This window comes from Molossus molossus, unplaced genomic scaffold (genome assembly GCF_014108415.1).
Source record: "Molossus molossus isolate mMolMol1 unplaced genomic scaffold, mMolMol1.p scaffold_m16_p_10, whole genome shotgun sequence".
NCBI classification, from domain to species: domain Eukaryota; kingdom Metazoa; phylum Chordata; class Mammalia; order Chiroptera; family Molossidae; genus Molossus; species Molossus molossus.
Window position 1 is genome coordinate 11,911,685 of NW_023425345.1, and position 14,578 is coordinate 11,926,262.

The window sequence follows — 14,578 nt, forward strand, 5'->3', positions numbered from 1 at the left end:
AGGTGCTCATTAGGCTTAAATCCCACCAAATTTTACTTCTCCACTGATGTTTGTTGTCTGTTGCTGCTGTGACAAATGACCCCAAACCTTGTTTCTGGAGCCCAGAGTCCACAATGAGTTCTGCAGGGCTCAGATCAGTGTCAGCAGGGCGGGTGCCATCTTCTGGGGCTGCCAGCATTGCTTGGTTTATAGCCACACGGCTCAGCCCCTGCTTCTGTGGTCACGTTGCTTTGCCTTCTATAGTAAGATCGCCTTTTACTTCCCACCTGTAAGTACACCTGTGTTACATTTAGGGGTCACCCAAGTAATTCAGGGTAACATCCCCATTTCAGAATCCTTGACTTTGCAGGGAATTTCTCTATAATGTAAGATTCACAGATTTGGGGACCCAGGATATGGATGCCGTTGAGCCATTATTCAGGCTACCACAGTACCCACTTATATGCCCTGAAATGAATAGAAAATGTTGTTATTATTGTTTTGTTAATCCTCACCCAAGGATATTTTTTTCATTGATTTTTCTAGAGAGAGTGGAAGGGAGGGAGGGAGGAGGAGAGAGACAGAGAAAGAGGGGAAAGGGGAGAGAGAGGGGGAGAGAAATGGAAACATCTATGTGACAACATCAATTGGTTGCCTCCCATATGCGTCCCACTGGGGATGAGGATTGAACATGCAACCCAGGTACGTGCCCTTGACTGAGAATCTAACGCGAGACCCTTCGGAACTGGGCCAATGCTCTAACCACTGGGCAACACGGGCCAGGGATATAATATTATTGTGATTAGGATCATTTTAATAAATATTTTATTTAGAAAGAAGGCATTCTTTTAGGTTTTTATATTAATGCAGAAGTTCATAGATTTTTAAAAAAAGTTTTATAAGAGTTCATTTGAGCCAAGTTTTTGAGGACATGCCCAGAAGCAAGATCTCAAAGGACTGAGAAAATTCTCTGGAGATTTGAGTCCCTTTGGTGCATTTAGAATAAAGGAGAAAAACATAAGGAAGGTACATAAAATCCATTAATGGGAGGTTAAGGAGGCAGGAGAAAGCAAAGTGGGGAAATCTCTAGAATTAGATAATGGTTGGCTTTTAATTGACCTTTTCCTCTGGCAGATTATGTTGTTATGGTTTTCTAAAATTAATTCTTCAATTTTGTGACATTTATTAAACACCAATATATCCTTAAGCATATTTTAGCACTTCCCTTTTTTGACATTTGTAATTTTTCTCCAATCTGTCAGAATTGGATTAGGAGTTACCCAGGAAAAAGGAAGGAGAATCCTATTCACTTATACATATGGTCTAATTTGCTGGGAATGGGTATGTCAGATTTGTTAAGAAACTGAAAAACAACATTTTCAGTAAATCATTTTAGATACTTTTATTTTATCACGGTTTTCCCACTCTTTTTTTTCTTAGTGTTTAAACATTTTTTTTTTTAATTTGGAGATAATTTCAAATTTATTAAATAGTTGCGAAACTAAAAATATTACAAAAAAGCACCTGTATATTCTATATCCTGATTTCACCTGATGTTAAACATTCACCCCATTTGCTTTCTATTTTTTTCTTTTTCTCTATGTATGTATTTACAAAGTTATGTACATTCTTTGTCTTTTAAGCCATTGGCATTTTTGAGGGATATAGTCTCCCCTCCTTTTTATTTTATAATTGTTGGAATTTTTAAAAATTGAGATATAATTTAGATACCCTACAATTCACCTTTTCAAAGTGTACCATTTAGTAGGGTTTTGTACATTCATAAGATTGTGCAACCTGTTGTGTAATTGCAGGACATTTGTATCACCCCGAAAGAAACCTTTGCAAGTCTCTCCCCATTCTGTCCTTCCCCGCTCCCTGGCAACTTTCTGTCTCTCTGGATTTGCCTATTTTAGACATTTCAAAAAAATAGAATTATACAATATGTGACCTTTCATGTATGGCTTTTTTTCAAATTAGTATGTTTTTAAGGTTCATCTATGCTGTAGCATGAATCAGTACTGAATAATATTCCATTGTGTGGATTACCATTATTCCATTGTATGACTGTACCACATTGTGTTTATCATTCATCTCTTTATTGTTGTTGTTGTTAATCCTCACCCAAGGATACTTTTTCTATTGATTTTTTTTTTTTTTTATCCTCACCCGAGGACATTTTTCCATTTTTTGTTCAGATAGAGCGGGAGGGAGAGAGAGAGAGAGAGAGAAACATCGATGTGAAGGGACACATCGAGTGGCTGCCACCCGCACGACCAACCAGGGCCGGGGACAAACTGCAACCGAGGTACGTGCCCTTAGCGGGAACCGAACCCGGGTCTCTCTGGACCGCAGGCCGACACTCCAACCGCTGAGCCAAACCGGCCAGGGCTGATTTTTTTTTTAATCCTCACCCGAGGACATTTTTCTTATTTTGTTCAGATAGAGTGGGAGGGAGAGAGAGAGAGAAACATCAGCGTGAAAGGGACACATCAAGTGGCTGCCACCCACACGACCCAACCAGGGCTGGGGACAAACTGCAACTGAGGTAGGTGCTCCTAGCGGGAACCGAACCCTGGTCTCTCTGGACCACAGGCCGACGCTCTAACTGCTGAGCCAAACTGGCCAGGGCTTTCCATTGATTTTTAAAGGGAATGGAAAGGAGGTAGGATGGGGGAGGAGAGGGGGGGAAGAGAGAGAGAGAGAAAGAGAGAGAGAGAGAGAGAGAGAGAGAGAGAGAAAGAAAGAAACATTGATGTGAGAAAGACACATTGGTTGGTTGCCTTCTGCATATGCTCCAACCCAGGCCAGGGATAGAACCTGCAACCCAGGTATGTGCCCTTGACTGGGAATGAAACCCACAACCCTTTGGTTCATGGGCTGATGCTGTAACTACTGAACCACACTGGCTAGGACTATCATTCATCATTTGGGTTGCTTCTACTTTGGGGCTATTATGAATAATGCTTCCATGAGCATTCTTGTAGTTTTTTGCACGACCGTATGTTTTTAGTTCTCTTGCAGTATGCCTAGGAGTGGAATTGCTGGGTTATATGATAACTGTTTAAGTTTCTGAGGAACTGTGCACTCATTATTTTTAGTTTCCTTACGGAGAAATTTTTTTGTTCTCTTTGAAAATTCAAGGCAGTGATTCTGGGGTTGGGATGCTGGGTATTTTTTTTTCAACTTCAGATGACCTTTCGGAGGTTTAATGTTGAAAATAACTTGAAAGCCTGGCATGGTGCTCCTCTCTTGACCTGGAAATGAAATACTAAGATGATCTGACCTAGCAGAATAGTTCTTTTCATTTGTATTTAATGGCTTTTAATGCTTTTAGTTTTCTGCTTAATCCTATAAAGAGATTGTTGGCAACCTTACTTGTTTTAAGAGGTAAGAATACTTCCTAATTAGAACATTATTTATCCTTATCCAGTGGTTTAAAAAGGAGAACTGGGAGTCCTTTCAATAAAGGTTTTTCATTTTTTAAAAAATCATAAGAGAAAAATGACACTATATGTAGTATTAGTCAAGATCCTCTAAATGGATTTTGGTAGTATAATTATTTTAAAGATAATTTTAAAGATAATGATGGCAAGTCAGACAAAGCCATGAAAATAAAGTTTGTTTGGATATTATTATTATTTTATCCTCACCTGAGGACATTTTTCCATCTTTTGTTGAGATAGAGTGGGAGGGAGAGAGAGGAAGAGAAGGAGAGAGAGAAACATCGATGTGAAAGGGACACATCAAATGACTGCCACCCACACAACCCAACCAGGGCCGGGGACAAACTGCAGCTGAGGTACGTGCGCCCTTAGCGTGAACCGAACCCGGGTCTCTCCGAACCGCAGGCTGACGCTCTAACCGCTGAGCCAAACTGGCCAGGGCTGGATATTATTTTAATATCTGTAGTAATTGTTTCTACCTGGTAGGAAATAAATTGAGTTCTTATCTCGTTCAAACATCTTTAGTCATAGGTGAGAAGTTCTGGAAATATGTTAGGAAGATGGAGAAATACAAAATTCAATTAAAGATAAGAGTATGAATAAGGTTGTGAGATGTCAGGAAAATTTGGTAACATTTAACTTCAATCTATGGCTGAAGGCTACAAGGATTATGAGGTCAACCGTCTTTATGAAGTCTCTACTGTAAAAAATAAGTATTAGAATCATTGAGAAGAATCCAGAATGCCCTGACTGAAATCTCTGAAAATAACAAAACGCTGATTAGTTAAAATGATACTACCCAAATGTCCTGGAATGATGTAACTGTTTCAAGAAGAGGAAGGCAATTTTTTTATTTTTTTAATTTTTTATCCTCACCCAAGGACATTTTTCCATTTTTTGTTCAGGTAGAGTGGGAGGGAGAGAGAGGGAGGGAGGAAGAGAGAGAGAGAGAGAGAGAGAGAGAGAGAGAGAGAGAGAGAAACATTGATGTGAAAGGGACACATCGAGTGGCTGCCACCCACACAACCCAACCAGGGCTGGGGATAAACTGCAACCGAGGTACGTGCCCTTAGTGGGAACCGAACCTGGGTCTCTCTGGACTGCAGGCTGACGCTCTAACCACTGAGCCAGACCGGCCAGGGCAGGAAGGCAATTTTTAACCCTAGGGAGATTTAGAATTAAGTATAAAAATATTTGAGGATTTGACTCATAGTATTAATGGCTTTATGCTAATGTAGCAGTACATAGTTTTTGTGTGTGTAGTTGCTACTTAGCCCATTGGAGTAATATGTCCGTCTTCTAATTCCATTTTAAAATTTATAATTAAGTAATTGACTTATACCTGTGTTGTTTTTTTTTGTTTTTGTTTTGTTTTATTCTCACCCGAGGACAGTTTTGCATTTATCTTCAGATAGAGTGGGAAGGAGAGAGGTGGGGGAAGAGAGAGAGAGAAACTTCGATGTGAGAGAGACACATTGAGTGGTTGCCACCCACACAACCCCAACCAGGGCTGGGGACAAACTGCAACTGAGGTACATGCCCTTAGTGGGAACTGAACCCGGGACTCTCTGGTCCGCCGGCTGATGGTCTAACCGCTGAGCCAAACTGGCCAGGGCATTCCTATGGTTTTTAAATAGAAATCTTACTAAATTTGTATACATTATATGAATATTTATGAAAACTTAAGACTCATTGTATTGCCCTGGCCGGTTTGGCTCAGCTGTTAGAGCGTCGGCCTGCAGTCTGGAGAGACCCGAGTTTGGTTCCCGCTAAGGGCATGTACCTCAGTTGCAGTTTGTCCCCGGCCCTGGTTAGGTCGTGTGGGTGGCAGCCACTGGATGTGTCCCTTTTGCGTCGATGTTTCTCTCTCTCTCTCTCTCTCCCTCCCACTCTATCTGAACAAAATACCGAAAAGTGTCCTCGGGTGAGGATAAAAAAAAAAAAAAGACTCATTGTATTGCCTGGCCGGTGTGGCTCAGTAGTTGAGCATTGACCCATGCACCAAGAGGTTGCCAGTTCAATTCCCAGCCAGGGCACATGCCCAGGTTGTGGGCCAAATCCCCAGTGAGGGGTGTGCAGGAGGCAGCCAATCAATGTTCTCTCTCATCGATGTTTCTCTCTCCCTCTCTCTCTTCTTCTCCCTTTCTCTCTAAAATCAATAAAGGGGAAAAAAAAGTCTCATTGTATTTGCACATTTAATTTCTTAGCTTTATAAAGATTATTATAAGTACTTAGATACTCTAATGAGACAGGTGAAATGTCTAATGTAAGTAGAATGTAGCAGGGCATTTAACTAAGTCTGTAAAATGCTACCATATATTATCCCAAACTCTTACAAGTAATCTTTGGTTGGATGCTTCACATTGTGAATATAATATTGTTATGTGCTCGATTTTTTTTTCTTTACAAAGTATTGAACTTTGTTCTCATAGGCTGTTACTTGTGGATTAGCTTGAGCCTCACAGGCTTGGTTCTGAGTTGACTGGGGCAGATCAACAGCAGACCTGACACTAGGGTTGTAGCTTGGCCACCGAGACATGACCCGTCCTGGGTTGACTGAATGTTCTCAGTGTTCAGAGAGGCCTGTCCCCCCTTGGGGGTTAGATCTTGAATGACTTCCAGCCCTTTGTAAACCCCAAGAATTTTCCAGTTTACAAATCTCCAGTTATTCTTGCCCTTGTCTTGTAGAGTTCACACTGAGGCTTGATACTCAGTTCTCAATCTCTCTCCGTAATAGCTTCCTCTTTTCCGGTTTTCTACCCTATAAACCCCTAAGCCTCAGTTTCTTCATTAGATAAAAATGACAGTGTCTGCCTCATACTTGTGAGGACGGTTAAATGAGTTGGTGAATATAAAGCATTTCGCACAGTACTCAATAAATAGTAGGAACCAAATAAATGCTAGCTTTTTTTACTCTTCTTGTTCTTGTTATTATTATTATTTTTATTATTATTGCTATTCCCATAGAGGTCACCTAGGTATTTCAATAAATGTTTGTTGAATTAATGTATTAGTTTTTATTTACATTAGTATTTTTACCTTATCTACAGTTTTAAATTTGTTTGAAATTAAAAATAAATAAATAGCATGTGAATAAGTTTGGTAACATATCTTCTGGTAAATTTTTAATATTTACATTCACTGCATGGTTAGAACAGAAATTGAAATGCTGTCTCTTTTTTAATTTTAGAGACCTATTACTACATTTCTCCATTAGTTGGTGTCTTTTTCTTGGCTCTAACTCCAATCTGGATTATAATAGCAGCCAAACATCCAGCCACAAGGACAGTTCTTCACTCAGGCTGGGAGCCTGTCATAACAGCTATGGTTATAAGTAGGTTAGTATTAAAATGGGTATTTGTGTGTGTGTGTGTGTGTGTAGTCCATATGCATGTATCTTTGTGTATATTAAAACAAATCAATTGTCTGACCAGTGTGGCTCAGTGTGGCTCAGTGGTTGAGTGTCAACCTGTGCACCAGGAGGTCAGGACACATGCATAGGTTGCGGGCCTGATCCCCAGTGGGGGGCATGTAGGAGGCAGCCAGTCGATGTTCTTTCTCATCGATGTTTCTCTCTCTCTCTCCCTCTTCCTTCCTCTCTCTAAAAAAACCAATAAAGAAAAAAAATTTTTTTTAAAAAACAAAAGAAGCCCCAAATCAATTGCCTGGTTTTATTTCTGGGATAAATTATATTATGTAGCCAGTTCTTTATTATCCCAGGTAATAATGGATATAAGTGATAGGAATTATTGAAATCAGTAGCTGTACAGAAGAACCTCATTTCTGAGGTTTCAAACTTCTCTCCAACCAAGTCTTTATCAGGTGGCTGGGTGAAATTTAGTGTGTGTGTGTGTGTGTGTGTGTGTGTGTGTTCTAACCTGACAACCACATTGCTTGTTTTTCATATTAAATTGCTCAGATAGGTATCAGGAAGCCTTAGAAATGTGTAATTTCTACTTCTAAAACTCTGACAGGACTTAAGGATATAATTAAGGATATATACAATAGATTTAGCTGCAAGGGTCCTAATCACAGTGAAATTTTTATTTATTTTTAATCCTCACCCAAGGACATTTTTTGTTTGTTTTGCATTTATCTTCAGATAGAGCAGGAGGGAGAGAAAGGGGAAGAGAAAGAGAGGGAGAGAAACATCAATGTGAGAGAGACACATTGACTGACTGCCACCCACACGACCCCAACCGGGGCCGAGGACAAACTGCAACCGCAGTACATGCCCTTAGCGGGAACCGAACCCAGGACTCTCTGGTTTGCAGGCCGATGCTCTAACCACTGTGCAAAACTGGCCAGGGCTCACAGGGAAGGTGTTGTGAAATTTTTAATGAAAGAAAAAGAGAACAACACCTTAGAGGCCTAGCAATCAGGCATCGACCACATGAAGTGTGGCACAGTCGCAAAATGGAGTATCAGCCAGCCATTAAAAATACCATTGCTATATTTCTATTGACGTGCAATGTAAATGTTCATTATACATTTGGTAAAAAGAGTAAGCTAGAAATGAGCATTAATTTTCTGTTAAACATGGTAGATGGACATGTGTTTATCTTCCTTCCCGAGAGTACTAAAATGACAGTAAAAGGATAAAAAGCTATAAAACCCCAAGGAGAAGGCGAGCAGAGAGGACAGCAGGTGAGAAACTCAGAAGATGGGAAATGGATGGTCCTTAACAGAATGAAAAAAGCTGAAACCCATGCTCCTGTAGGGTGGGGAGCACCCAGGAGCAGCACGCTGACCTGAGCCTCAGAAACCCAGAAAGGTGGGGTATTAGGGGCCTAGAGTATTTCTGAAAGCTGCAATGAAGAGTGGTTGAAAGTGTGTGTAAGAAGCAATTAGATCCTAAAAGCCCTTCTCTAGTTTGACCACCCAGGTAACTGCCCGCTCCCACCTTAGCAGAAGACAAGGATTCACTTTGGAGAGACCAAATCAGAGAGGCTCTAGGTTCAGAAGCACCGGCACGAGAAGGGGTTATGCTGCTGGGGGTCAGGCTTGTACCTGCAGGCAAGACATTAGATCACCCTTTAGCACCACAGAAAAACCTGCACATACTGACCCTCGCAGGCCCTTCAGCGAAAGAACTGCGTTCCCACCTGACCACTGTTCAGATAGGCCCCCTGCGGGCAGGCTCTGCCCAGGTACACAGAGAGCGCCGAGTGTGCTTTCCTGTGCCCCTAAGGAGGGGAGACTAACATCACCAGACGTTTGATTAAGGCTTCTAACATGAAAGAGACAAAAAAAGCGTCCTCAAAGAAAGTCCAGGGATAGTTGAAAACCTCAAAAAACTATCTGCAGTGTCCTCAGAGTAATAAGAAGAGCTGTGGTATCCACAATTCTGTAAGAATAGAATGCTTTAATAAGGAGGATTGGGAAAAAAAACAAAAAACAGGAAGAGCTCTTGGAATTTAAAAACATGCAAATAGCAGAAGCAAAAAACTCAGCAGAACAGTCAGAAGATAGGCTTGAAGAACCACCCTGGAAAGCAGAACAGAGAACAGAGAGGTAGACAGCTGGAAGCAAGCAAAGGCAGAGGACATTATCAAAGAAATAACTCAAGAAAATTCCCCCAAATCGAAGAACACAACTTCCAGTTTGAAAGGGTCTGCTGAGGATCCCACACAATGAATTGGAGTAGGAGGGACCCAAATCAGAGCACATTATCATACAGCCCAGAAGCTTCCAGAATAAAAACGAATTTCATGCATATAAAGGATTGTGAGTCAGAATGATGTCTAATAGCAACACCAGAAGTGAGTCCTTCAGAATCCTGAGGGATAATTATTTGAACATAAAATATGGTCATAGTATCAACCAAACGTAAGGACAGACTCAAAGTTTTCAGGCATGCAGGATTTCAAAATACTGGCTTCTCATATGCCCTTTCATATAAAAGCTGATAGAGGTCAATTTTATCAAAATGAGGACATAAGAAATAAGACGAAATAGGAATGAGGATAGCATGTGGTTCATTTTTCTGTGATGTACATTGTTTTTTCCTGAAGGATTCAGGCAACAGGATCCTGTGAAGTGATAGGACTTGGTCACAGTCCATAGACTAAGACTCAGCATGGGGAGATTGAAGGGAAAGTTGGGATGACGGCCAACTTGTTAATAATTTCTTATATGTCCTTGCATACATTTTTTTTGGTTAATCTTCACCGGAGGATATTTTTCCATTGATTTATTTTTTTTAGCATGGAAAGGAGAGAGGGAGGAAAAGAGAGAGAGAGAGAGAGAAAGAGAGAAAGAGAGAGAGAAAGAGACATTGATTGGTTGCCTCCTGCATGACCCTGATCAGGGCCGAGGATCAAACCTGCAACCCAGGAATGTGCCCTCAACAGGAATTGAACCCGCCACCCTTGGGGCTATAGGTCGATGCTCTAACCGCTGAGCCGAACTCGCCAAAGCATTTCATACTTTTAAAAAAAATCCTCACGCAAGGATATTTTTGCATTTATCTTCAGGTAGAGCAGGAGGGAGAGAGGGAGGAAGAGAGAGAGAGAAACATTGATGTGAGAGAGACACATCAAGTTGTTGCTACCCACACGACCCCAACTGCCACCAAGTATGTGCCCTTAGTGGGAATCGAACCTGGGACTCTCTGGTCCGCGGGCCGATGCTCTAACCACTGAGCCATAGTGGCCAGGGCATTCCATACATTTTAATGCACTTAAAATATATACTTTTTCCTTTTTATGAGTAACATATATTGGAGATCAGAGAGTCCTGAAATGTGGGGCTACAGCTTATGCGGTGTTTTATTTTCAACATTTGTGACTGATATTAATTTTTACTTCGAATATTTCTTATTCCATTTTTTAAATATCTAAATATTTTATTCTTAAAAATAGGAGTGTTTGTATGTAAAGAACATCTTCATATTAGTACATTTCCTTTCCTCTTCCCTCAATTATACACTTTTGTATCTTTCAGCATTGGAGGCCTTATTCTGGACACAACTGTATCTGACCCAAACTTGGTTGGAATTGTTGTTTACACACCAGTTATTAATGGTAAGAATCAGATACACTATGTTATGATGATATCAAATCTGTATATGCTCTTAGATGCGAATAGGAATTTGGGGGCTCAGATTTAAAGAGCACTCTCTCCCCATTCCATTCATCCTCTCTCCAGCCACGGGCTGCTGCTGACATTGGAAAGGACATTCCCCCTTTTCAGTGTGCAGAACACGTTTTTGCAATGTTTCATAATCTTACCAGTTTTGAGCTGTTTCTTAATCTTATCACTAGATATTAGTTTGAGAGACAGGCACACCAGGTTTTTAAGGATAGTAAGGCAAAATATGATATTTCAGTTTTGAATTCTTGGGGTTCATCTGCTATCTGGTGTTGTTTTATTGCTGCTCCTGTCAGTTTTCACGGATACATTAGAGTTAGCTCAGGGTAAGCATTGCTTGCCTCAGTTGAGTCCATTAAAATCGATCATGCCCCCCAATAAATTCTATAAAAATAAAAAATAAAAGTTAATCAAGTAAAGGAAGAAAAAAATCTATCATTCCTCTCTTGATCCCTTTAAAATCTGTCTTACGTTTTTTCTTATCTGTAAAATGGGGATTACAGTACTTAAGTTCACAGGGATTTTTGTTTGGATTCTGTTTAATAAGATCATTTTAATCTAGTCCTACTGGGTTTTGGGCTGGCTTTCATTAAATTTGATTTTAGTATAGCCCAAGGCAATATAATTTAAAAAGCAATTCTACCTGGGGAAAACATGTCACAGGATGTATTACACATTTAATATAAATTACTTTTGTGTTATCTATGTATAAGAAAATATGTTATATGAAGGCAAGTTCTCCAAAATCTAATTTTATATCAAAAATTTCTACCTACATTTAAATTTTTATGTAGCTTCAGAATGTCCATGAACAAAATTCCCCTAGAATCCCCCCTCCCAGTTTTTCTGGTGGCACCATTGTCCCCATCACCCACCCTTCAAATCACGGAACCATTTGATTCAACCTGGCCCTTCATCCTCTCCCCATCGACAACAACCCGGCCCTGTTGATTTACCCTTGAACTGATTTACTTGTTCACTTACAGTGTAACAAGTATACGTCACCACTGTGTCTGCTGACGTCTCACTCCAGGCGTCGTTCAAGCAATCAAGGAGCCTTTCTGACTCACTCCCTATTCGCTGCCAGTGAAATGCCACTAACAACTGGCCTTCCTCAGACTTTGTTTTTATTACATGTCTGTAGATGATGACCTTAGCAGTGGTTTCTCCTGCCTCTCAGCTCAAGTTTGAAATCTTCTGCCTAGCTGTCCAGGCTCTCTATATGCTGCTGCACCTGTACAACTTTTTTTTTTTTTATCCTCACCCGAGGACATTTTTCCATTTTTTGTTCAGATAGAGCGGGAGGGGGAGAGAGAGAGAGAGAGAGAGAGAGAGAGAGAGAGAGAGAGAGAAAGAAACATCGATGTGAAGGGACGCATCGAGTGGCTGCCACCTGCACGACCAACCAGGGCCGGGGACAAACTGCAACCGAGGTACGTGCCCTTAGCGGGAACCGAACCCGGGTCTCTCCACCGCAGACCGACGCTTCAACCACTGAGCCAAACCGGCCAGGGCTGCACCTGTACAATTTTATCGTCCTAACCAAATTATTCTATGATGGCTGTAAGAGGTCTAATTTTCATGGCCTGGGATGATGACTGCTTTCCTTCCACCTGTTTACGTCCTCTTCAGTGAATATTCGCTGATGAATTCACTAGCACAAATATCGTCTATGCATGATTGTTAGAGCTGTATTGTCCAACGTTTCAGTGAGACATTTAACTTCAGCCACAACAACCCATTATTAGTAAGTTTTAATGAGTATTTCTGTTATTTCACCTGACATCAGAAACAGTTCTAGAGCTTTGCAGTATTCTTCTTTAAAATGGGGTGGTGGGTACACAGGTTTTGTAGTATGATTCTTTATGGCTTATATAGGTCTTATAAGTATTTTGCATCTATTAAGTACTAAGTACAAAACAACAAAAATCTTGGCAATAGCACATTTAGATTTCTTGTTAAATGGTTGAAGTGGAAAGAATAGAATTAGAATAACACATAGAAGTCGAAATGAATTTTCTCCAAGATAGGAGAGATGTAGGTATGTGTATTGGCAAGGGGGTGAGGAGTAATAGGGAAGGGAGGATCGAATGGGAGATGGTGAATAATGAGGGAGCAAGGCCCTGGAGTGGGGGACTACACATTGAGGGAAAGGATCCCCCGTAGTTTGATGCAGTAAGAAAAGGAGTCAAGAGAGACAGGTGGAAATACAGAGCCAGGAGTAGGAAACAGAGACTGAGATGAAGGGCCTTACTCATCACAGCAGCTTCAGTGGTCCCAAGAAAGCCCATAGATTCATTTCTCTAGGGCAGTGTTTCCCAGCCTCTTTCATGTCATGACACACACAGGAAATTGTGATGTGTGGATGGCACACTCTGGTGAAGAAGGAGGCAGTGTTTCTCAGCCTTTTTTTTATTTTTTATTATCACACCTTGAAAGAGCCATTTTTAAAGATTTTTTCCCCTAAATGTGCTTACCCATGAAATTTCAGTATCACAGATATCCCATTTATCCATTTATGTATTGTGTGTATATCTGTGCTTTATACATAAAATGAACAAGAGTATGTCTCTGCCCCCCTCGAAGCAATGTTTGTCCCCTCTAGGAATGCACGATCTGTCCTCTGTGTCCATTGGTTGTGCATATATGCCTTTAAGTTCTTTGGTTTATCTCTTCCTGCCCCTCCATCCCCCTTCCCTCTGAGGCTTGTCAGTCTGTTCCCTACTTCCATGTCTCTGGATCTGTTTTGATCATCAGCTTATTTTGTTCATTACATTCCACAAATAAGTGAGATATACAATACTTGTCTTTCTCTGTCTGGCTCATTTCACTTAGCATAATACTCTCCAGGTTCCAAAGGGTAAGAGATCTTTCTTTCTTACAGCTGCATAGTACTCCATTGTGCATATGTACCGCAGCTTTTTTATCCACTTGTCTACCGATGAACACTTGAGCTGTTTCCAGATCTTAGTTATTGTAAATAGTGCTGCTATGAACATAGGGGTACATATATTCTTTCTGATGGGTATTTCCTAGAAGTGGGATCACTGGGTCAAATGGCAGTTCCATTTTTAAATTTTTGAGGAAACACCGTATTGTTTTCCACAGTGGCTGCACTAGTCTGCATTCCCACCAGCAGTGTGCTAGAGTCCCCCTTTCTCCACACCCTCGCCAGCACTGGTTTGATGATTTGTTAATGGCAGCGATTCTGGCAGATGTGAGGGTAAGGGAAGTACAAAATGTGGAGACTGTGTCAGTCATCCGTTGGGTCATCTGGTCATCTACAAGTGCACTGGAAGGAAGCGGTAAAGGGTGATGAATTAGGGACTTGGGAGGTGAGTGCCTGCCCTCATTTAGATGAAAGGGTCTTCACTGTGAGCAGTCACGTGTATTTCTTCAGAAAAATGTGAAAGAATGGAAGCCACATCCCCTCACCCCTTTGCATTTCTTGAACTAAAAGAGTGATTCCTGCATGTGAGTTCTGATAAGGAGTCAGGAAAGAAGGACAGGCGAAAATGCAGAGGCATGTGAGGTGTGAGACTGTAGGTGTGTATGGACGATACAGGAGCTCCTGTGCTGGTGGTTATGAGGATTTCCTTTTCAACAACGTGAACTCTCACTCCACGTTCCTTTGGGGATGTGCAAAAGATTCTTGAATAATTTGAAATATATTCTATGATATGAGTGCTAAACATATATTGGAAACATATATTTCTGAATTTAACAAAACATGAAGTTGGATTTTAAAGCAGTTCTTAGATGAACCAGCTGATGATTTATTCATATTTATCAAACTATATTATCAACTGAGCTTATTCTCGTTTCTCAAGCACTTCAGTTAGGAGTTGCGGATACCGAAGGCTCACTAATTATTTCTATATTGAAGAAGCTGTTTTTACTAGTGTTATTAATTTATGTAGCAGTCTATACATGCTCTCATCCAGCTTTAGTAATGCAATTAGTCTGTGAAGAATTTAAGTAATTTAAGAGAAATGTGGGTAAACTAGCTCTTTGTAGAAATATAGTGTATATCAGGATCGAAAGAAAGGATTTTTGACATT

The 14,578-nt window shown here is 40.7% G+C and overlaps 1 protein-coding gene across 2 annotated transcripts in view; it reads left to right on the forward strand.

Moving 5' to 3' along the window:
- The window catches only part of SLC41A2 (solute carrier family 41 member 2), a 136,906-nt gene that overhangs the window by 81,658 nt on the left and 40,670 nt on the right, over window positions 1–14,578 (forward strand). For both annotated transcript variants that reach the window (XM_036252852.1, XM_036252851.1), the window contains exons 7-8: window positions 6,616–6,763; window positions 10,371–10,450. In XM_036252852.1, the coding sequence (XP_036108745.1) occupies window positions 6,616–6,763; window positions 10,371–10,450 (228 nt within the window). The remainder of the gene's footprint in view (window positions 1–6,615; window positions 6,764–10,370; window positions 10,451–14,578) is intronic.